Source organism: Cyanistes caeruleus, chromosome 4 (assembly GCF_971803275.1).
Source record: "Cyanistes caeruleus chromosome 4, bCyaCae1.hap1.1, whole genome shotgun sequence".
In the NCBI taxonomy this organism is placed as follows: Eukaryota; Metazoa; Chordata; class Aves; order Passeriformes; family Paridae; genus Cyanistes; species Cyanistes caeruleus.
The window spans coordinates 1155302-1180110 of record NC_141704.1 but is presented as its reverse complement, the minus strand read 5'-3'; the positions used below and the strand labels follow the sequence as shown (position 1 = coordinate 1180110).

General features: G+C 50.9%; 1 protein-coding gene across 5 annotated transcripts in view; it reads left to right on the top strand.

The window, feature by feature from the left end:
- Positions 1-24809, top strand: part of SHANK3 (SH3 and multiple ankyrin repeat domains 3) — a 163146-nt gene that overhangs the window by 36154 nt on the left and 102183 nt on the right. For 4 of the 5 annotated variants that reach the window (XM_086886258.1, XM_086886255.1, XM_086886256.1 and 1 more), the window contains exons 4-13: positions 745-948; positions 1675-1746; positions 3881-3989; positions 5572-5723; positions 6480-6647; positions 8500-8616; positions 10062-10139; positions 11572-11638; positions 18306-18639; positions 23754-23947. In XM_086886258.1, coding sequence (XP_086742384.1) covers positions 745-948; positions 1675-1746; positions 3881-3989; positions 5572-5723; positions 6480-6647; positions 8500-8616; positions 10062-10139; positions 11572-11638; positions 18306-18639; positions 23754-23947 — 1495 coding nt within the window. Of the gene's footprint in view, positions 1-744; positions 949-1674; positions 1747-3880; positions 3990-5571; positions 5724-6479; positions 6648-7969; positions 8010-8499; positions 8617-10061; positions 10140-11571; positions 11639-18305; positions 18640-23753; positions 23948-24809 lie in introns of those variants that run through there. The other variant, XM_086886260.1, reaches the window with a different exon arrangement.

Below are 24809 nucleotides of genomic sequence, written 5' to 3'. Positions count from 1 at the left end.
ATTGGAAAACCTGGGAAAAGCGGGAAGTTTCTGCTGGAAGAGCACAGGGCTGGGCTGGGAATTTGCTTTGCCATCCAAAAATTGGGAATTTTTCCCGGGATTGATTTGGAACGGATCCCTCAATCCCAACCCGGCTCCGCCTTTTCCTCCTACCGAAAGGAATCCAAGGAATTCCCGGGCCGGGAATATCCGAAGGATTCGGGATAACGTTTGTTGTAAAATGGGGAAATTTGGGAATGGTTCATTTTCCAGGAGTTGGAGTCTCCCTGAATCCCAAAAAATCCCAAATCCCATCTGGCCCTCCCTCGTTTTCCCCCATTCCCATGATTCCTTCCACAGGGAATGCTGAGAATTCCCAGTTCCTCAGTTTCCCTTTGGAATTCCCAATGGGAACATCCCAATTTTTTTCATTTTTACTCAAAAAAACCCAGGAAAACCTTGGGAATTCCTCATTTTCCATAAATCCAACCCCCATTTCCCCCTTTCCCCCCATCATTTCCATGGAAAACCCAATGAATTCCTGTTTTCTTCCTCAGTTTCCCTTTGGAATTCCCAATGTTTTTATGGCTTAAATTATTTAAAAAACTGAAAAAAATCGAGACGTTCCCACTGGTAATATCCCAATTTTTTTTCATTTTTCCCCCAAAAATCCTGGGAAAACCATGGGAATTCCTCCTTTCCCACGACCCCCAACCCCCATTCCCAATTTCCCCTCCCGATTCCCGTTTTTCCGTGCCATTCCAGAAGTGTCTGCGGCTGAACCCCGACGTTCCGGTGTGGGTGTCCAAGCAGCGCGTGCTGTGCGCGCTCAGCCACAGCCTCACGGACGTGCTCAACTACGGCCTCTTCCAGCCGCCCTTCAACGGCCGCGCCGGGAAATTCCTGGATGAGGAGCGGCTGCTGCGGGAATATCCGCTGGGAACCGGAGTGCCCGGACCCTACCTGGAGGTGGGACATTCTGGGGGTGGGGGTTCGGTTTGGTTTTGGTTGATTTAGATTAATTTAATTTAATATTAATTTTAATTTAATATTAATTTTAATTTTAATTTAATTTAAATTCTAATTTAATTTAAATTGATTTTATTTTGTTTTGTTTTATTCTATATTTATTTTATTTTATTTTATTCTATTTTATTTTATTATTTTATTTTATTTTATTTTATTTTATTTTATTTTATTTTTTATTTGTATTTTCATTTTTATTTCAATTTCAATTTTTACTTCTATTTCTATTTCTATTTCTATTTCTATTTCTATTTCTATTTCTATTTCTATTTCTAATTTTATTTAAGTATTTTATTTTATTTTATTTTTGATTTTTATTTCAATTTCTACTTCTATTTCTATTTTATTTTTATTTTCATTTCTATTTCTATTTCTTGTTCTATTCTATTCTATTCTATTTAATTCTATTTTATTTTAATTTGATTTCTATTTTTATTTTATTTTATTTTATTTTATTTTATTTTATTTCTATTTTTATTTCTAGTTCTAATTTTATTTTATTTTACTTTATTTTATTTTATTTTGTTTTGTTTTGTTTTATTCCATTCCATTCCATTCCATTCCATTCCATTCCATTCCATTCCATTCCATTCCATTCCATTCCATTCCATTCCATTTTAATTGGATTCCATTTTAATTTGATTTCTCTTCCCATTCCCATTCCCGCAGTTCCGTTACAAGCGCCGCGTTTACTCGCAGCCGCTGCTGGACGACAAACAGTTCGCCAAGCTGCACACCAAGGTGAGCCCGCCGCGGAATTCCCACGGAATTCCCACGGAATTCCCATGGAAAACCTGGAGATCCCATGGAAAATGCCCAGGGAAACCCCTCCAGCCCTGGAATTCCGGGAAATCCTGAGGAATCCCAGAGCAGCCGCGGCTGCCCCTGGATCCCGGGAATGTCCGAGGAAAGCTTGGAGCAGCCTGGGATGGTGGGATTGGAATGGGATGGGATTGAAGGTCCCTGGATCCCATCCCAAACCATTCTGGGATTTGGGAGGCTCCGAATCCATCCCGAGGGATTTTTCTGGAAGTTGGGGCTGGGAAAGGGAAGGGAGACCCTTCCTGCAGTGCCGAGATTCCCAGGGAAACCCCTGGATCCCAAAATTCCTTTGGATCCAATGCCAGGCTGGGAGAGCTGGGAATGGAGGGAATTCCCTGGGCAAGGGGAGATGGGGGTGGGATTTTGGGAATTGGGAATTCCTGGCTGGACTGGAATTCCCAGAGCAGCTGGGGCTGCCCCTGGATCCCGGGAATGTCTGAGGAAAAGCTTGGAGCACCTGGAATGGCGGGATTGGAATGGGATGGAAGATTCCTGGATCCCATCCCAAACCATTCTGGAATTCTGGGATTCGGGATGCTCCGAATCCATCCCGAGGGATTTTCCTGGAATTTGGGGCTGGAAAAGGGAATCCTGCCCTTGGAATTGCCGGGATCAGGATGGGATTTGAGGTCTCTTCCCACCCAAACCATTCCAGGATTCCCGGTGCTCCGGAGATTCCCACTGGGAGGAGCTGCCCAATTCCAGCGGCTCCGTGGAAAATCCATAATTTCCCTTTTTTATGGGATCGATGAATCCGTTTGCTGGGAGCCGGAGGCGGATCCATGGATTTGCTCCGGATTTTCCCTGCTCCAAGGGCACGGCCGGCCTGAATTCCAGCTCTAGGGATTTTCCAGGATTTTTCCCAAATTTTTTTTTGGAAAAAAATCCCTAAAAAAAAAAATTCTCTAATGAAAAAAACCTGGAAATCCGGGAATGGGAGAGCCGGGATTTTCCCAAATCCTGGAATTTCATAACGACTTCACCATTAAAAAAAAAAAAAAAAACAACCCAGGAAAAATTCCAACGATTCGGGAATTCCAGGAAAATCTTTGGGAATTTTTGGGAGAACCCAAATTCCAACCCCAAAATTTGGGAGCCTGAATTCCCACGGGATGATCCGGCAATTCCAAGGAATTTTCCTCATCCCTGGAATCTTTGGAACAACCTGGGATAACGGGAAGAGCCCAAGCCCTTGGAATGGGATGAGAATTCCCAAATTCCCTTCCAAAGGAATTTCCAAACCTCATCCCGAGTTTTTTTTTCCCCAATTTTCCAACCGGAAAACGTCCGAATCCAAAGGGAATTTTGGGATTCATCCCTCCCTAAAAGGATTTTTCCGTACATAATTAAGGCGGGAAATGTTGGAATTGGAATTTTTTTTCCCTTGGATGTGAAATCCGGCTTCGACTTCTCCCTTTCCTTGGAGCTTTTCCCAAATTTTTCCCCTCAATTCCCGGGAATTTCCGGGATTTTTTCCCAAAGTCGGATTTTTAAACTCCCGAAAAAAAATTTCTCCAATGAAAAACCTGGAAATCTGGGAATGGGATTTTCCCAAAATTCGGGAATTTCAAAAACGACTTCACCGAGCCATAAAAAAACCCCCAAAAATGGAAAAAATCCCTACAATTTGGGAATTCTGGGAAAATCTTTGGGAATTCTGGTTCAGCAGAACCAAATTCCAACCCCAAAATTTGGGATTCTGAGTTCCCAAGACCTGGGAATTTCAAAAATGACGTCACCGAGCCATTAAAAAAAAACCCCAAAAACCGGGAAAAATCACAACGATTTGGGAATTCCGGGAAAATCTTTGGGAATTCCGGCTCAGCAGAACCAAATTCCAACCTCAAAATTTGGGATTCTGAATTCCCACTGGATAATCCACCAATCCCAACTTGAGGAAAGCCCGGAATGAGAATTTTCCACCCGGATTGGGGTCGGAATTCCGTCTCCTTATCCCAATTTTCCTCGGATTTTCGGGATGTCTCCCCCCGGCCCGGGGCGGTTTTTCCTGGAATTTTCGGGATGCTGACACTGTGGTTTTTCCCGGATCCAGGCGAATCTGAAGAAATTCATGGAATACGTGCAGATGCTGAACTCGGAGAAGGTTTCCCGGCTGCTGGAGAAGGGGCTGGATCCCAACTTCCACGATCCCGACACCGGAGGTCAGTTCCAACTTTTCCTTTGGATTCGGGAGCTCGACGTTCCCGTAATTCCTTCGGGATTCCCTCTGGAATTTTTTCCGCTCTATCCCGGTGTTTTTTTGGGGGGGTTTTATGGCGTAATTCCCGGTTTTTTTGAGGATTTTGGGAATTTGGTGTTCTTTTGGGATAATTCTTCCCGATCTCTTCCGGGTTCTGGTGGGACACGATCCCACATTTCTCCTCTTGGAATATTTTCCCTTTCCCGTTTCCCATCCCAGCCTTTTCCAGCTTCGGTAATTCCATGGGATTTGGAGAAATGAAGGGATTGGAATCTCTCTGAAATTCCTGGATTTGGAGTTTTGGGGGGTTTTTTTGGGAATGTTGGTTTGTTTGCCATGGAATTCTGGGAATCCCAGGCCTGGAGCAGGGTGGGAATGAACTGGGAATTTTCCTGCTGGAATTTTTGGGATTGATCCCGTGGGAAAAAACTGGAAAATCCCACTTGGAAAAATATTTTCCTGCAGGATTTAATCCCATTCCTGGACTGGGAATAACTGGGAATAAAACTGGGATGAGACATAAAATCTTCCTTGGAAAACCTGAGCTGATCCCATGGATCCCAAACTTTGGGAATCTCCATTTTAATGGAATTCAGGAAGAGTTTTAAACTCCTTCAAGGATTTCTTCCCATTTTCCCGGCTCTCCTTGGATGGAAAAAGAGGGAAAAATCCACTTTGGGAAGCGCTTCCAGCCCCGTTTGAGGCTGTTCCCTTTTCGGGGTCACTGGGAAAATATTCCAGGAAAGTTTCCCGGGATTTGAAAGGGATGAAAAAGCCCTAAAAAAAAAAAAAAATTCCACAGTTGATTCCTGCAGGGACATTGAAAAAAAATCGGGAATAAAAAAAAGCCCCGGATCCAGGAGAAGATTCCGTTGTTCTGGAATGAAAGCCGAACCCCAGGGATGGTTTTGTCGGAGAGAAAAAAGTGGGAAAAGGGGAAAAAAAAAATCCTTGGATATTTAACAAGGGACAGCAGGGCCAGGAAAATGCTGGGATGAGAAAGGAGGATTCAAAAATCCCTGAAATAACGAGGGGGGAAAAACTGGGAATCGGGAATGGGAAGTTCTGGAGAAGGGAAGGATCCAGGGAGAGCTTCCAGAACATTCCAGGGGCTCCAGGAGAGCCGGGATTTAGGAAAGGCCTGGGAGGGACAGGACACAGGGAATGGCTCCAGATTGGAAAAGGGGAATTTGGGAAGGAATTCCCAGCTGGAATGGAATTCCCAGAGCAGCTGGGGCTGCCCCTGGATCCTGGGAATGTCTGAGGAAAATCTTGGAGCACCTGGAATGGCGGGAATTCTCCCTGCCCTTGGAATAGGATGGGAATGTTCTCAGGGATAGGGATGAGATGACCTTGGAATTCCACTCCTCCAAATCCCACGGAATTATCGGGCAAAGAATTCCAAGCTGGGTCCTATCCCGGAATTTCTCAGATTCCTCCAACTCGTGGCGACTCCAAACCCCCCCGGCCATCCACAACCAAGTCCCTTTCCATGGAAAAATTCCCGATTATCCCATGGCAGCCCCATTCCCGTGTCCCCGCAGAATGTCCGCTGACGGCGGCGGCGCAGCTGGAGCTCAGCTCCGAGATGATCAAAGCGCTCCGGAACGGCGGAGCCCACCTGGATTTCCGAACCCGCGAGGGAATGACGGCGCTGCACAAAGCCGTGAGGTGCCGGAACCACGCGGCGCTGCTGGTCAGTGCCGGGATCGGCCATTCCCGCTTTTCCGATGGCATTCCCGCTTTTCCTTTTCCTTTTCCTTTTCCTTTTCCTTTTCCTTTTCCTTTTCCTTTTCCTTTTCCTTTCCCTTTTCCTTCTCCTTTTCCCCTTTCCTTTCCTTTCCTTTCCTTTCCTTTCCTTTCCTTTCCTTTCCTTTCCTTTCCTTTCCTTTCCTTTCCTTTCCTTTCCTTTCCTTTCCTTTCCTTTCCTTTCCTTTCCTTTCCTTTCCTTTCCTTTCCTTTCCTTTCCTTTCCTTTCCTTTCCTTTCCTTTCCTTTCCTTTCCTTTCCTTTCCTTTCCTTTCCTCCCTCCTCTTTTTCTCTCCTTCCCTCTTTCACTCTTTTTCCCTCCTTCCCTCCCTCCCCATTCCCAGATTTTCCTTTCCTACTTTTTTCCCTCCCTCCCTCCCTCCCTCCCTCCCTCCCTCCCTCCCTCCCTCCCTCCCTCCCTCCCTCCCTCCCTCCCTCCCTCCCTCCCTCCCTCCCTCCCTCCCTCCCTCCCTCCCTCCCTCCCTCCCTCCCATTCCCAGATCTCCCTCTCTACCTCCTTTTCCCTCCTTTTCCCTCCTTTTCCCTCCTTTTCCCTCCTTTTCCCTTCTTTTTCCCTCCTTTTTCCCCTCCCTCCTTTTCCCCTCCTTTACCCTCCCCATTCCCTCTCCCTCTCCCCATTCCCAAATCCCCATTTCCTCACCCCCAGTGGGAATTTTTCCCGCTTTTCCCATTTTTCCGGGCAGACTCTGCTGGACCTGGGGGCGTCCCCGGATTACCGGGACAGCCGGGGGCTGACCCCGCTCTACCACAGCGCCCTGGTGGGAGGGGACCCCTACTGCTGCGAGCTGCTGCTGCACGAGAGAGCGCGCCTGGGCTGCCTGGATGAGAACGGCTGGCAGGAGATCCACCAGGTGGGAATGTTCTCCTGGTGGCCATGGGTGGAGATCCACCAGGTGGGAATGTTCTCCTGGTGGCCATGGATGGAGATCCACCAGGTGGGGACGTTCTCCTGGTGGCCATGGGTGGGGATCCACCAGGTGGGAATGTTCTCCTGGTGGGGCTGGCAGGAGATCCAGCAGGTGGGAACGTTCTCCTGGTGGCCATGGGTGGGGATCCACCAGGTGGGAATGTTCTCCTGGTGGGGCTGGCAGGAGATCCAGCAGGTGGGAACGTTCTCCTGGTGGCCATGGGTGGAGATCCACCAGGTGGGAATGTTCTCCTGGTGGCCATGGATGGGGCTGGCAGAAGATCCACCAGGTGGGACCTGCTGGGATGGGATCTTCTGGGATGGGAATGTTCTCCTGGTGGCCATGGGTGGAGATCCACCAGGTGGGAACGTTCTCCTGGTGGCCATGGATTAGATGGTTCCATCCTTGGGGTTGAGTGTTGGATTCTGGGAATGATCTCCTGGTGCTCATGGTTGGAGATCCACCAGGTGGGAATGTTCTCCTGGTGCTCATGGATAGAGATCCACCAGGTGGGAATGTTCTCCTGGTGGGGCTGGCAGGAGATCCACCAGGTGGGAACGTTCTCCTGGTGCTCATGGATGGAGATCCACCAGGTGGGAATGTTCTCCTGGTGGCCATGGATGGGGCTGGCAGAAGATCCACCAGGTGGGACCTGCTGGGATGGGATCTTCTGGGATGGGAATGTTCTCCTGGTGGCCATGGATTGGATGGTTCCATCCTTGGGGTTGAGAGTTGGATTCTGGGAATGTTCTCCTGGTGCTCATGGTTGGAGATCCACCAGGTGGGAATGTTCTCCTGGTGCTCATGGATAGAGATCCACCAGGTGGGAATGTTCTCCTGGTGGCCATGGATGGAGATCCAGCAGGTGGGAATGTCCTCCTGGTGGCCATGGGTGGAGATCCACCAGGTGGGAATGTTCTCCTGGTTGGGCTGGCAGGAGATCCACCAGGTGGGAACATTCTCCTGGTGCTCATGGATGGAGATCCACCAGGTGGGAATGTTCTCCTGGTGGCCATGGATGGGGCTGGCAGAAGATCCACCAGGTGGGACCTGCTGGGATGGGATCTTCTGGGATGGGAATGTTCTCCTGGTGGCCATAGATTGGATGGTTCCATCCTTGGGGTTGAGAGTTGGATTCTGGGAATGTTCTCCTGGTGCTCATGGTTGGAGATCCACCAGGTGGGAACATTCTCCTGGTGGCCATGGGTGGAGATCCACCAGGTGGGAATGTTCTCCTGGTGGGGCTGGCAGGAGATCCACCAGGTGGGAATGTTCTCCTGGTGGGGCTGGCAGGAGATCCACCAGGTGGGAATGTTCTCCTGGTGGCCATGGGTGGGGCCATGGGTGGAGATCCACCAGGTGGGATCTTCTGGGATGGGAATGTTTTCCTGGTGCTCTTGGATGGGGCTGGCAGGAGATCCAGCAGGTGGGATCTGCTGGGATGGGAATGTTCTCCTGGTGGCCATGGATGGAGATCCAGCAGGTGGGATCTGCTGGGATGGGATCCAGCCCTGGGAATGTTCTCCTGGTGCTCATGGATGCAGTGGTTCCATCACTGGGGTTGAGGGTTGGATTCTCCTGGTGCTCACGGATGTCCTCCAGGTGGAATTCCATAATTCCGTTCCCACGGAATTCCGACTTTCCAAAGCTGGATCCAGCAGGAGATTTTTTATTTCATTTTTTAATTTGGAGGGGGAATTTTTCCCGTTCTGGCCGCTCCCTGATTCCCTTTTTTTCCTGTTTTTTCCCGTTTTTTTCCCGTTTTTTCCCGTTTTTTCCCGGTTTTCCGGAGCAGGCGTGTCGCTATGGACACGTGCAGCACCTGGAGCATCTCCTGTTCTACGGGGCCGACATGGCGGCGCAGAACGCCTCGGGAAACACCGCCCTGCACCTCTGCGCCCTCTACAACCAGGTGGGAATCCCGGGAATCCCGGGATCCATGGGATCGGTGGGATCCGGGGGATTGGTGGGATGGGATCCATGGGATGGGATTGGGATTGATGGGATGGGATCCATGGGATCTATGGGATCCATGGGATCCATGGGATTAATGGGATGGGATGGGATCCATGCGATCTATGGGATCAATGGGATCCATTGGATGGGAGCCATAGGATTGATGGGATTGCTGGGATCAATGGGATGGGATCCATGGGATCTGTGGGATCAATGGGATCCATGGGATTGGTGGGATGGGATGGATGGGATGGAATGGGATCCATGGGATCCATGGGATTGATGGGATCCATGGGATGGATGGGATCAATGGGATTGGTGGCATGGGATGGGATTGACAGGATCCATGGGGTGGGATGGGATGGGATGGGATGGGATGGGATGGGATGGGATGGGATGGGATGGAATGGGATCCATGGGATGGGATGGGATGGGATGGGATCCATGGGATGGGATGGGATCCATGGGATGGGATGGGATCCATGGGATGGGATGGGATGGGATGGGATGGGATGGGATGGGATGGGATGGGATGGGATGGGAATGGGATGGGATCCATGGGATGGGATGGGATGGGATGGGATCCATGGGATAGGATTGATGAGATGGGATAGGATAGGATTGGTGGGATCCATGAGATCCGTGGGATGGGATTATTGGGATGAGATGGGATTGATGGGATGGGATGGATGGGATCAATGGGATTGGTTGGATTGATGTGATCCATGGGATCAATAGAATGGGATGGGATCCATGGGATCACTGGGATCCATGGGATCCATGGGATTGATGGGATGGAACCAGTGGGATCCATGGGATCAATGGGATTGATGGGATGGGATCCGTGGGATTGATGGGATCCATGGGATTGATGGGATTGATGGGATGGGAAAGGAACAGGGACAGGGATGGGAAAGGAACAAGGACAGGGACAGCACGGGGGAGGCGACACCACCCCGGGAATCTCCTGGATTGACATTCCCGAATCCAGAGGGGGAATCCATCCCTGGACTGGGATGAGGCCGTTCCCGTTCCTGTCCCAGCCGGGTTTGGGATTTCCCAAGGGAACATTCCAGGGTTTCATCCCTTTGATTCCCATGGGAGGAGCAGAATCCTTGGAAAAGGGGAAAAATCCTTGGGAAAAGGAGAATCCTGGGAAAAGGGGCAGAATCCTTGGAAAAGGGGCAGAATCCTTGGAATTTGGATCTGGATGATCCCAAATATTCCTTCCAACTGAACCATGGAATTCCATGATTCCATAAATTGCTCCCTTTATGGTCGGGAATACCGAATCCTTAGGGAATTCTCATCCTCCCTCTTCCCAAAGAATTTTCCGGATCAATTTCTCCCAATCCTGGTCTAATTCCCGTTTTTCCTGGTTTTTTTTTTTTTTTTTCCCAGGAAAGCTGTGCCCGGGTTCTCCTCTTCCGAGGAGCCAGCAAGGAAATCCGGAATTACAACAGCCAGACGGCGTTCCAGGTGAGCAGAATTCCCAGGAATCATCCTTGGGATTCCTGGGATTCCCACAGAAGCTCGGTGGCGGATCCAGGGATTTTTTTTTCCGGGCGGGAATTTTCCCAGCTGGGCAGGATATGGGATGAGGACTCGGAATTCCAGGAAAAGGATGGGAATGTGGGGCTTTTGTGGGATAGGGAGGTAGGAAGGGGAAGTTGGTGGGGGTTTTTGGGATGGGGATGGTTGGGATGGAGGGGAATCCATGGAAAAAAGGCAGAATCCTGGGAAAAGGAGCAGAATCCTTGGAAAAGGGGAAAAATCCTTGGAAAAAGGGGCAGAATCCTTGGGAAAAGGGCAGAATCCTTGAGAAAAGGAGCAAAATCCTTGGGAAAAGGGGCAAAATCCTTGGAGAAAGGGGCAGAATCCTTGGAAAAGGGACAAAATCCTTGGGAAAAGGGGTAGAATCCTTGGAAAAGGGGAAGAATCCTTGGAAAAGGGGCAGAATCCTTGGAAAAAGGGAGAGAATCCTTGGAAAAGGAACAGAATCCTGAGAGGATTTGGGAATTTGAGGATTTAGGGATTTAGGGATTTGGGGAATTTGGGGATCTGGGGAACTGGGAATTTAAGGATTTAGGGATTTGGGAATTTGGGAATTTGAGGACTTCAGGGTTTGGGGATTTGAGGATTTTGGGAATTTTGGGATCTGGGGAATTGGGAATTTAAGGATTTGGGGACTTCGGGATTTGGGAATTTGGGGATTTGGGGGATTGAGGACTTCAGGATTTGAGGAATTAGGAATTTGGGGATTTTAGGAATTTTGGGATTTGAGGATGTGAGGACTTGGGAATTTAGGGACTTGGGGACTTTGGGATTTGGCATTTTGAGGATTTGGGAATTTGAGAATTTGGGAATTTGGAGACTTCAGGATTCAGGGATTTGAGGATTCGGGGATTTGAGAATTTAGGGACTTGGAGAATGAGGAATTTTGGGATTCGGGCACTTTGGGATTCGGGGAATTGGGGATTTGAGGATTTGGACACTTGGGAATTTTGGAATTTGGGAGCTGGAAAATCCCCTCCCATCAGGAAGAGGCTTCCCAGGACATTCCCAATCCCTGGAAAAATTCCCAAACCCTTCATCCGCAGCCCCCAAACCAACACCAAATCCAGCTGGAGCAGCCGATCCCAAACCTCTTAAAAATCCCAGGATTTTTCCCCAAACCCAACACCACGGAAACATTCCGGGCTTTAGGGATCAACTCCCGGCCGGAATCTGGGAATTCCAGGGAACAGGAACCATCCCCAAGCCGGGGCCACCCAAACCCTCCCCAAACTCTGTCCCGGAATTCCCGGATGATCCGAAGCTGAAGAATCCTTGGCTTTCCATGGAAAGCAGCTGCTCCCATCCATATGGAAGCTCCGGAGTGGCTCATCCCGGTTTTCCGGCTCTTTTCCAGGTGGCCATCATTGCAGGGAATTTCGAGCTGGCAGAAATCATCAAAACCCATAAAGAATCCGATGTCGGTGAGTTGGATTTTTCCCGGTTTTCCCGGTTTTTTTTTTCCCTGTGGATCCCAGGGATGGACTGGGAGGGGTTTTCCTGGATTTTTCCTGGTGTTGTATCCATGGATTTTCCCGGTGTTGCATCCATGGAAGCTGCAGCCGCTTTGGGTCTTGGAAATGTCCGAGAGATTCCCGTGGGATTCCGGTTTTCCCGGCCTGGCCGACATTCCCAAACTCTGGAATTATCCTGGAATGGCTTTTCTGTAAAATCGCAATTTTTCCGCATTCCTGAGGGATTTCATTCCCAAAATCCTGGGATTTGGGGCGAGGAGGGAAAATCCTCTGGGAATAGGAGCAAAGCCGGGGTTGTTCTGGTTGGATTTGGGGTTTTTTTAAGGAATATTTTGGGAATTTTGGTGCTTCAGATCTCCTTTCCCTTGGGAGAAATTCCAGGGAAAAATGGGTTTGGATCAGGAATCAAATCCCCACTTGTGGAGTTTCCTTGGATTATCCTGAGGAATTCCCGGATCCGGAGGTGCCAGTGGAGGGAGTGATGGGAATTTCCGGCATGGAGTCACGGGATCAGCAGCTGGAAAAAAGAATTCCGGGAAAAAAAAATTCCTGCCTGGCACAGAATTCCCAGAAAATTCCCAGATTCCTGGAATTCCATCCCCAAGGTTGGGGCAGCCTGGGAGGGATTGGATGGGATTTAAGGCATCGGAATTCCCGGAATTCCATGAAATGAAGGAAAACAGGGATCGCTTCTTAGGGAATTCGCAGCAGGAATTGAGCTTGGCTCAATCCCAAAAATCCTTTATCCCAATTTTTTCCTTTCCCAGCTCCTTATTCCCGATATCCAAAACCGGGAATTTGGGGCGGGGATAGAAAAAACCGGGAAAGGATTTTTTTTTGGGAAGAGCCTGAGAATTCCTTTGCCTGCAAGGTCACGGAATTAATCCAAGACAAAAAAAAGTTTGGGAATAAACGACCTCCAAAACCCCGACCTAAATTCCCCTCGGTTGGAATCTGCACCTGGCGCCGAGCGGCTCCGCGATTTTCCTTGGAAAAATCCCAAAAAAAAAGCAGGAAAAGCTGTCGGGAATCAGCTCCGGATGAAATAGGTCAGGGAAGAATTCCAAACTAATTCCAATCCCAGCGGGTCCAGCTGGTCCCGCTGGGAGCTTCCCGGGGTTTGGAAATCGGGTTTGGAATTCAGGGAGGAGCCGAGTGTCCTTATCCCGGGGTTTTCTGGGAATAAGGAATGTCGAAAGAGGGAATTTGTTGGGATTGGGGTTGGAATGGAGCTCTTCCCGTGGAATTCCTGGCGGGAATTGCAGGCTCGGGGTGGGATTTGGTGATGCCAGAGCAGGGGGAGGAAGGGCGGGAGAATTCCAGGGGAATTCCAGGCTCATCCAGGTTTTTTTCGGGATCCGGAGCCTTGGGCAGAGCCGGAACTTCCTGTTCAGTCTGGGAAATGTGGGAATTCTCCAGTCTGGGAAATGTGGGAATTCTCCAGTTTGGAAAATGTCCTGGGAATTCTCTGATCTGGGAAATGTGGGAATTTTCCAGTCTGGGAATTCTCCAGTCTGGGAAATGTGGGAATTCTCCAGTCTGGGAGATTCCACGGGAATTGTCCAGTTTGGGAAATGTGGGAATTCTCCAGTCTTGGAATTCTCCAGTCTGGGGACGTGCTGTGGGAATTCTTCAGTTTGGGAGATTCCCTGGGAATTTTCCAGTCTTGGAGATGCCCTGGGAATTCTGGAGTTTGGAAAATGTGGGAATTCTCCAGTTCAGGGACACTCCATGGGAATTCTCCAGTCTGGGAAATGCCCTGGGAATTTTCCATTCTGGGAGATTCCATGGGAATTCTCCAGTCTGGGAAATGTGGGAATTCTCCAGTCTGGGAAATGTGGGAATTCTCCAGTCTGGGAATTCTCCGGTCTGGGAATTTTCCAGTCTGGGCCATTCCAAGGGAATTCTCCAGTTTGGAAAGTGTGGGAATTCTCCATTCTGGGAATTCTCCAGTCTGGAAAATGTGGGAATTCTCCAGTTTGGGAGATTCCATGGGAATTCTCTGATCTGGGAATTCTCCAGTTTGGAAAACGCTTTTTCCCTTTTCCCTTCTGGGCCATTCCCGGCTCCTTCCCCGCCTCCCTTTGGAATTTCCCGGGATTCAGCCGGGATCACGGCCCAGAGCCGAGCGCTCCGAGCGCTTTTCCATGGATATTTCTCATGGAAGCAGGGATCCGTGTTTTCCTTTGGAAAACAGCCCCGGGAAAAAAGTCTGGGAAAGGCGTGGGAAGGAATATCCGGAGCTCGTGGTGGGAATTGCTCCCGGTTCTGCTCCTTCGTCGGCTCCTTCCCGGGATTTTCCCGCTGGGAATTGTGGATTCCGGAGGGTGGGATGAGGAAAAATTCCATAGGATTGGAAATCTGGGAATATCCTGGTGCTGGATCCGAGAATTTGGACTTGGTGGTTCTTCATCATCTTCATCATCATCATCAGCTCTCCCTTTCCGGGATTTTTCCACTGGGAATTGTGGATTCCGGAAGGTGGGATGAGGAAAAATTCCATAGGATTGGAAATTTGGGAATTTTTTCCCATTCAGTTTCCATAGAATTAGAAATCAGGATCTGGGGTCCTGGAATTTGGACTTGGTGGTTCTTCATCATCATCTTCATCATCATCATCATCACCAGCTCTCCCTTTCCAGGATTTTCCTGCTGGGAATTGTGGATTCCGGAGGGTGGGATGAGGAAAAATTCCATAGGATTGGAAATTTGGGAATTTTTTCCCATTCAATCTCCGTAGAACTGGAAATCAGGATCTGGGATCCTGGAATTTGGACTTGGTGGTTCTTCATCATCATCTTCATCATCATCACCAGCTCTCCCTTTCCAGGATTTTCCTGCTGGGAATTGTGGATTCCGGAGGGTGGGATGAGGAAAAATTCCATAGGATTGGAAATTTGGGAATTTTTTCCCATTCAATCTCTGTAGAACTGGAAATCAGGATCTGGGATCCTGGAATTTGGACTTGGTGGTCCTTCATCATCTTCATCATCATCATCATCATCATCATCATCATCATCATCATCATCTCTCCCTTTCCGGCATTTTCCCGCTGGGAATTGTGGATTTGAGGGGATGGGATGAGGAAAAATTCCATAGGATTGGGAATCTGGGAGCGGTCTGGGAATGTCCTGATTCTGGCTCTTGGAGCTTCTTCATCTTCATCATCTTCATCACCATCCTCACCCGGCCGCTCTGGAATCCCAGAATTCCAGGATCACCCAGGTCGGAAAAGAATTCCAAGCTGGGCCCGATCCCAGCCCTGAGCGGAATTCCAGGAATTCCTTGGATACCTCCAGGAATGGCGACTCTTGAACAACTCATTCCGAGGCCTGACCCCCTCTTTTCCCTGGAAAAATCATCCCAAAATTCCAATCCGGGGCAGCTTCCGGTCGTTCCCTCTTGGGAATTCCTTCAGGCAGGATTTTGGTTTCCCGGATTTTTTTTTTTCCCCAGGGATTTTTCCGTGGAGTCTGGAATGAAACATCTGGAGATGTTTCCCATGCCTGGGGCCACATCTGGCCAGGGAGGGACATCCCTGTGCCGGGATTCCCGGGATTCTGCCTAGAGTTCCCTCCTTGGGAATACGGAGCGGGAATGGTTGGGATTGATGGGCTGGGAGGGATTTTCCAACCCCTCTGGCTCTGGAATTCCATGATTTTGACACAGTTTTCCATTGGGATGGCCTTGGTGGGATTCTCCAACCCCTAAAGTCCCCGGAATTCCATAATTTTGATCCATTTTTCCATCGGGGTGGCCTTGGTGGGACTTTCCAACCCCTCTGGCTCCAGAATTCCATAATTTTGACCCAACTTTCCCACTGGAATGGACTTGGTGGGATTCTCCAACCCCTCTGGCTCCAGAATTCCATGATTTTGACTCAGTTTCCCATCAGGATGTCCATGGTTGGGCTTTCCAACCCCTAAAGTCTCCAGAATTCCATGATTTTGACCCAGTTTCCCATCAGGATGACCCTGGTGGAAATCTTCAACCCCTCTGGCTCCGGAATTCCATAATTTTGACTCAGTTTTCCATCAGGATGGCCCTGATAGAAATTTCCAACCCCTAATGTCTCCAGAATTCCATGATTTTGTCCATTTTTCTCTTGGGATGGCCTTGGTGGGACGTCCCTCCTTTCCAACCCCTGAAATCTCCAGAATTCCATGATTTTGATCCAATTTCCCATTGGGGTGGCCTTGGTGGAACTTTCCAACCCCTCTGGCTCTGGGATTCCATAATTTTGACCCAACTTTACCACTGGAATGGACTTGGTGGGATTCTCCAACCCCTCTGGCTCCAGAATTCCATGATTTTGACTCAGTTTCCCATCAGGATGACCCTGATGGAAATTTCCAACCCCTCTGGCTCCAAAATTCCATCATTTTGTCCATTTTTCCATTGGGATGGCCCTGGTGGGTCCTTCCAACCCCTAAAGTCCCTGGAATTCCATCATTTTGATCCATTTTTCCATCGGGGTGGCCTTGGTGGGATTCTCCAACCCCTCTGGCTCCAAAATTCCATAATTTTGACTCAATTTCCCATCAGGATGGCCCTGATGGAAATTTCCAACCCCTAAAGTCTCCGGAATTCCATAATTTTTGACCCAATTTCCCATCGGGATGACCCTGGTGGAACTTTCCAACCCCTCCGGCTCCGGAATTCCATAATTTTGACTCAGTTTCCCATCAGGATGGCCCTGGGGGAAATTTCCAACCCCTAAAGTCTTCAGAATTCCATCATTTTGACTCTTTCCCACTGGAATGGGCTTGGTGGGATTCTCCAACCCCTCTGACTCTGGAATTCCATAATTTTGACCCAACTTTCCCTTGGGATGGCCCAGGTGGAACTTCCCAATTCTTCTGGCTCCAAAATTCCATAATTTTGACCCCATTTCCCATCGGGATGGCCCTGATGGAAATTTCCAACCCCTCTGGCTCCAAAATTCCATCATTTTGACCCAATTTTCCATCGGGATGGCCCTGGTGGAACCTTCCAACCCCTCTGGCTCTGGAATTCCATCATTTTCTCCGGTTTTCCCCTCGGGAATGCCGGGATGTGGGCGTCCAGCGCCGGAGGTGCTGATAAATCCGGGAGAAATTCCCGGCTCCGAGGTTGGAACTCCCGGGAGAAGGAACACCCGGCGTTGCCACGGCAACGGGAACGCTTCCAGGAGCCTGAAATCCTCGGACTTTGAACCTCTGGAAAATATTCCGAGCATTCGGCTCCTTCCCGATCCTGGGGATTTTCCTTTTCCCGGTGGTCTCGGAGAATCCTTGGGATTCACCGGAATGTGCCCTTGGAGCGGTGGGCTTGGAATGGCAGCTCTGGGAATATCTGGAATCCACAGGGTTTGGAATTCCCTGTCCTCTCGTTCCCATCCGTGTTTTTCCCGATGTTTTGGAATGGGCCGGATGTGGCCGATCCCGGATTTCCCACTGGAGCCAAATTTTAGGGATGGGAAGGAGCTCATGAAATAAAAAATCCCTGGAAAATTTTCCTGGAATTTGGGAGTGGAGGGACCCCAGGACCGAACTTCTTCCTTTTCCGGAATATCCGGATCACGGAATTCTTTAGGCTGGAAAAATCCTTTGAGATGTTGAATCCAAGAATTCCCAACACTTCCAAAGCCACCATTTATCCTCATCCCAAAATTCCTTTGGAATTCCCTCCGGGATGGGGATTCCACTCCCGGTCCCTCCGTGGAGCCGGAATTGGAATTCCAGGTGGATTTTCCCGGAATTCCCGAGGATTGGGAGGGAATTCAGGGCAGGGAGTTGTTGATTTCTTCCACGCCTTGGATTTTCCCACCTTTTCTCTTGGATATTCCTGGAGCTCTGGAATGAGCACTCGGAATAGGAGATTTATGGAATTGTCCATCCCGGAGGCAGCCGGCCATGGATTGTCGGGAATTCTCACGGATTCCCAATTTTTCAACCCTTCAATTCCCACCTAACCCAAACATTCCCAATTTTTTGGGGCCTTCAATTCCCACCTATCCCAAATATTCCCGGGTTTTTTTCCACTCGCCCAACTTTCCCAAGCCATTCCCATTCCCAACCTTTTCCTCCACCCTCTTCCACCTTTTCCCACAACCCTCAACACCCAACCCCACATTCCCATTTTTTTTACCCTTTGATTCCCACCTAACTCCACATTCCCAATTTTTTGGGCCTTCGACTCCCACCTAACCTCGACATTCCCAGTTTTTTTTTCCCTCCCAGTGCCTTTCCAAGATTCTCCAACCTTCTCCCCCACCCTCTTCCACCTTTTCCCACAACCCTCAACACCCAATCCCATATTCCCGATTTTCCACCCCTTCAATTCCCACCTAATCCCGTATTCCCAACTTTCCACCCCTTCCATTCCCACCTAGCCTCGCCATTCCTGGTTTTTTTCCCTTCCCAGTGCCTTTCCAAGAAACTCCAACCCTTCTTCCCAACCCATTCCCAATCTTCTCCCCCACCCTCTTCCACCTTTTCCCACAACCCTCAACACGTAACCCTGACATTCCCGAATTTTTGGGCCTTCAATTCCCACCTAACCCCGTATTCCCAACTTCTCACCCTTTCAATTCCCACCTAACCCCGCCATTCCCGTTTTTTTTTCCCTTTCCCAGTGCCTTTCCGAGAAACTCCCAGCTACACCAAGCGCCGCCGGCTGCTCCTGCCGGGCGGTCTGGCTTCCCCGCGCCTCCTTCAGCGCTCGGCCAGCGACAACAACCTGAAGGCTGAGCCTCGTCCGGCGCATTCCCCGGTGCCGTCGCTCCGGAGCCTCCCGCCCCAGCTCCTGCTCCAGATGCGGGAAGCGGCCGCGGGAATTCCGGCCGGAGACGGGATCGGATCCGGGAGCGTGTCCCGGGGGGCTCAGAGCCGCTCGCCGTCGCTGCAGAGGGTCCGGGAGGAGAGAGAGGGAGAGACGGCGATGAGGAGAGGAGGGAGAGGGAAAGTCAGGTAGGGAGAGGGGATGGGAATGGGAATGGGGGTGGGAATGGGAATGGGAATGGGAATGGGAATGGGGATGGGGATGGGGATGGGAATGGGAATGGGAATGGGAATGGGAATGGGAATGGGAATGGGGATGGGGATGGGGGTGGGGGTGGGGGTGGGAAAGGGAGTGGGAATGGGAATGGGAATGGGGGTGGGGGTGGGGGTGGGAAAGGGAGTGGGAATGGGAATAGGAGCAGGAATGAGAATGGGAATTGGAGCGGGAATGGGGATTGGAATGGGAATGGAAGCAGGAATGGGAGTGGGAATAGGAACAGGAATGGGAATAGGAGCAGGAATGAGAATGGGAATGGGAACGGGAATGGGATCTCAAGGCAGGGCAGGATCCCGTGGGTTGGGATGGGGTGGGATTGGGATTCCAGGGATTGGGATGGAGCTGGGAATGGCTTTCCATGGAATTAGATGGAGCCGGGAATGAGATTCCGTGGATTGGGATGTGGAAGGAATTAGAGGGAGCTGGGAATGGGATTCAATGGAAGAAGATGGAGCTGGGAATGAGATTCCCATGGAATTAGAGGGAGCAGGGAATGGGATCCCATAGAATTGGAGCTGGGAATGGTTTTCCATGGAATTTGAGCTACGAATGGTTTTCCATGGAATTAGAGGGAGCAGGGAATGGCATCCCATGGAATTAGAGGGAGCTGGGAATGTGATCCCATGGATTGGGAGCTGTGGGAAGAGCGGAACGTTTGCGTTTCCGACGCGGAACGCGCTCCTGGTGGATCCTTTGGTTTTCCATGGGTTTTTCCTGCTGTTCCAAGGTTGGAACCAGCTTTTCCCTGGATTTCCCCTGGGTTTTCCCTGTCCTGAGCTCAGATCCAGCTTTTCCCTGGGAATTTTCACTTCCCTGTGCTCAGATCCCGCCATGCCCTGAGTTTTTCCTTGGGTTTATTCCCTCAGTCCTGGGCTCGGATCGTGGATTCATGGATACCATGGATTCATGGATTCATGGATTAATGGATATCAGGAATTCGTGGATTCGTGGATATCAGGGATTAATGGATTAATGGATTCATGGATTCATGGATTCATGGATTAATGGATACCATGGATTCATGGATATCAGGGGTATCAGGGATTAAAGGAGTCATGGGTTAATGGATTCATGGATATCAGGAATTCATGGATTCATGGATATCAGGGATTAATGGATATCAGGGATTCATGGATATCAGGAATATCAGGGATTCATGGATTCATGGGTTAATGGATTCATGGATTCATGGATATCAGGGATATCAGGGATTAATGGATATCAGGGATTCATGGATATCAGGAATATCAGGGATTCATGGGTTAATGGATTCATGGATATCAGGGATTAATGGAGTAATGGATTAATGGATATCAGGGATATCAGGGATTCATGGATATCATGGATATCAGGGATATTGTGGATTCATGGATTTAGGGATATCATGGATATCGTGGATATCAGGGAGTCATGGATTCGTGGATTCATGGACTCAGGGATTAATGGGTTAATGGATTAATGGATATCAGGAATTAATGAATTAATGGATATCAGGGATATCAGGGATTCATGGACTCAGGGATTAATGGGTTAATGGATTAATGGATATCATGGATTCATGGATATCATGGATATCATGGGTTAATGGATATCACGGATATCAGGGATATCAGGGATATTGTGGATTCTTGGATTTAGGGTTATCATGGATTCATGGATATCAGGGATTAATGGATTCATGGATATCGTGGATATCAGAGAGATCAGGAATTCATGGATATCATGGGTTAATGGATATCACGGATATCTTGGATATCAGAGATATTGTGGATTCTTGGATTTAGGGTTATCATGGATTCATGGATATCAGGGATTAATGGATTCATGGATATCGTGGATATCAGAGAGATCAGGAATTCATGGATATCAGGGATATCATGGGTTAATGGATATCATGGATATTGGGATGTTGTGGATTCATGGATTTAGGGTTATCATGGATGTCATGGGTTAATGGATTCATGGATATCTTGGATTCATGGATATCACAAATACCATGGATATCGTGGATATCAGGGATTCATGGATTCATGGATGTTATGGATATCAGGCATTAATGGATACCCCGGATTCAGGGATATTATGGATTCAGAGATTAATGGATTAATGGATTAATGGATATCAGGAATTAATGAATTCATGGATATCAGGGATTTCAGGGATTCAGGGGTTAATGGATTAATGGATATCAGGGATATCATGGATTCATGGATAGCATGGATTTAGGGATATCTTGGATATCATGGATATTGTGGATTCATGTATATAAGGGATTCAGGGATTCATGGATATCATGGATTAATGGATATCAAGGATTTAGGGATATCTTTGATATCATGGATATTGTGGATATCAGGAATTCACGGATTCGTGAATATCATGGATACCGTGGGTTAATGGATATCATGGATTTAGGGATATCATGGATATTGTGGATTCATGGATTTAGGGTTACCATGGATATCATGGGTTGATGGATCCATGGATATCTCGGATTTGTGGCTATCAGGAATATCAGGGATTTGTGGATTCATGGGTTAATGGATTCATGGATATCAGGGATTAATGGAGTCATGGATATCAGGGATATCAGGGATTCGTGGATTCAGGGATTAATGGATTCATGAATATCTTGGAAATTTTGGATATCACGGATACTGTGGATATCATGGATGTAATGGGTTAATGGATTTATGGATACCTTGGATTTAGGGATGTCATGGATATTGTGGATATCAGGGATTTATGGATTCATGGACTCAGGGATTAAAGTGATTAATGGGTTAGTGGATTGATGGATATCAGGAATTAATGGACTCATGGCTATCATGGATATCAGGGATTAATAGATAACAGGGATATCAGGGATATCAGGAATTCATGGATTCGTAGATCCATGGATATCAGGAAAATCACGGCCGGTGATTCCAGGATCACAGATCAGGATTGGGATCGGATCGCGACTGACACTCAGGTGTCACTCAGGTGTCACTCAGGTGTCTCAGGTGAATGTAAGGAATTGAGAGGGAAAAATATGGAATTCATGGGAAAACATGGAATTGAGGGGGGAAATACGGAATTGAGGGGGGAAAAATGTGTAATTGAGAGGGAAAAATATGGAATTGAGGGGGAAAAATGTGGAATTGAGGCGAAAATATGGAATTGAGGGGGGAAAATGTGGGATTGAGGGGAAATATATGGAAAAGATCGGGGAAAATATGGAATTGTTGGCGGGAAATATGGAATTGAGGGGAAAATATGGAATTGAGGGGAAAAATATGGAGTTGGGGGGGGCGGGGATGGGAGGCGGGAATGGGAACTGGGAATGGGAGAGATTCCTTCTTTCCTTCTTTCCTTCCTTTCTCCCATCCCCCATCCCCTTCTCCCCCCTCCCCGTGTCCTCCCCGCCCCGGGGCCACTCCATTGGCTGATCCCGATCCCACACCTGATCCCGATCCTGATCCTGATCCTGATCCCGATCCCGATCCTGATCCTGATCCTGATCCCACACCTGATCCCAACCCTGATCCCGATCCTGATCCCGATCCTGATCCCACACCTGATCCTGATCCCACACCTGATCCTGATCCCACACTCCATCCCACTCTTGGGATCTCACTCTCATCCCGATCTTGATGCCACAGCTGATCCTGATCCTGATCTCATTCCCATTCCCACACCCATACCCATTCCCATCCCCGTTCCCAATCCTGATCCCATTCCCATTCCCACTCCCTTTCCCATTCCTGCTCCCATTCCCATCCCCATCCCCATTCCCATTCCCACACCCATACCCATTCCCATCCCCGTTCCCAATCCTGATCTCATTCCCGTTCCCATTCCCATTCCTGATCCCATTCCCATTCCCGCTTCCTCTCCCATTCCCATTCCCATCCCCATTCCCATCCCCATTCCCATTCCCATCCCCATTCCCACTCCCATTCCCATTCCCATCCCCATTCCCATCCCCATTCCCATTCCCATCCCCATTCCCACTCCCATTCCCATTCCCATTCCCATTCCCATTCCCGTTCCCATTCCCACTCTCTCCCTGGGGCAGCGCCGGCAGCGGCCGCCAGGGGGCAGCTCCGGGCGGGCCCAGCCGCGCTGGGACCGGGACAGGGACAGGGACCGGGACCGGGACCGGGATCGGGATCGGGACAGGGATTGGGATTGGGACCGGGACCGGGACCGGGATCGGGATCGGGATTGGGATTGGGACAGGGACCGGGATCGGGATCGGGATGAGGATGTGTACCGGGAATGGGGATGAGGATGAGGATGGAGAGGGGGATCAACCCCGGGACCGGCACCGGCACCGGCACCGGCACTGGGATGAGGATGAGGACGGGGATGAGGAACAGCTCCAGGACCGGCACCGGGATGGGGACGGGGACGGGGATCAGGATGAAGATGAGGATGAGGATGAGGACGGGGATCAGCTCTAGGACCGGCACCGGGATTGGGATGAGGATGAGGACGGGGATCGACCCGCACCGGGATGAGGATGAGGATTGGGATTGGGATGAGGATGAGGATGGGGATCAGGATGAGGATGAGGACGGGATGAGAACGAGGATGAGAACGAGGACCGGGATCATCCCCATCACCACCCCACCCCCGGCACCACCAGCGGGGTCGCGCCCGCGCCGCCAGCGGGGGCGGCGGCGCCAGCGGGGGCGGCCGGTCCGGCACCGTCCCCGTCCCCGCCCGCCGGGGGAGGAGCCGCGGGCTCGGGCCCCACCTGCCCCGGGCCATGGTGCGCCGGAGGGAGCGGAGCGGAGCGCGGCCCGGGCGGCGCCGCTGCTGCGCCATGGAGGAACCGGCGGTGGCGAGCGGCGCCCGCCCCGCAGCCGGTGCCGCTCCGACCTCCGCGGCACCGCCGGGGCCGCGCTGAGCCCCGCGGGGGCTTCTCCCCCTCCTTCCCCACATCTCCATCCCCGGTCATGGCGCAAGCCGCGGGGCGCGGCGGGGCGAGCCGAGAGGCGCCGCCCGTCAGCACCGTCACCTACGTGTTCGTTTACAGCCCCGGTGGCCCCGCCGGGCCCCCCCCCGGCGGCCCCGGTGCGGAGCCCGCGCCCCGCGCCGCTCCCGCTCCGCTGCGCGGGCCCAAGCGGAAGCTTTACAGCGCCGTGCCCGGCCGCAAGTTCATCGTGGTGAAGAGCTACGCGCCGCAGGGCGAGGGAGAGATCCAGCTCAACCGGGGAGAGGCCGTCAAGGGTGAGCGGGGACAGCGGGACAGCGGGAGGGGCGGCGGGACACCGGGAGGGGCGGCGGGAGGGGCGTGCGGGAGGGGCAGAGGGATACCGGGGTGGGTACCAGGATACCGGGATGGGTACCAGGATACCGGGATGGGCACCGGGATCCCGGGAGGGGCACCGGGATGGGCAGCGGGATATCGGGAGGGGCACCGGGACAGCAGAAGGGCCACTTGGATGGGCACCGAGACCCCGGGATGGGCACCGGGACCCCGGCATGGACCCCGGGATGGACCCCGGGACCCCGGAATGGGCACCGGGATGGGCACCGGGACGGGCACCGGGACCCCGGAATGGACCCCGGGATGGGCACTGGGACCCCGGGATGGACCCCGGGATGGACCCCGGGATGGGCACCGGGACCCCGGGCCGGGCACGGGGCCAGCGGCGGGAGCGGCCGGGGAGGGCGGGAGCAGGGGCGGGCGATCCCCGCGGCCCCGCTGGATGCGGCACTGGCGGAGCTGCGGCTGGGATGGGGGGAGCGCTCAGGTGTGGGGGGATTGGGGCCACCTGTGGGGTCTCCGAGCCACCTGTGGGGCTGTGGGGCCTCGAGCTCGGTTGTGGGGCTGCAGCTTTGTGGGGTTGCCAGCCTGGTTATGGGATCTCCAGTCTGGTTATGGGGCTGCAGGGCTGCGGGGTTTCCAGCCCACCTGTGGGGCTGCAGCTTTGTGGGGTTCCTATCTTGGTTATGGGGTTGCAGGGCTATGGGGTCTCTGAGCCACCTGTGGGGCCGCAGCTTTGTGGGGTTTCCAGTCTGGTTATGGGGTCCCTGATCTGCTTGTGGGGCTGCAGAACTCTGGGGTTTCCAGCCTATCTGTGGGGCT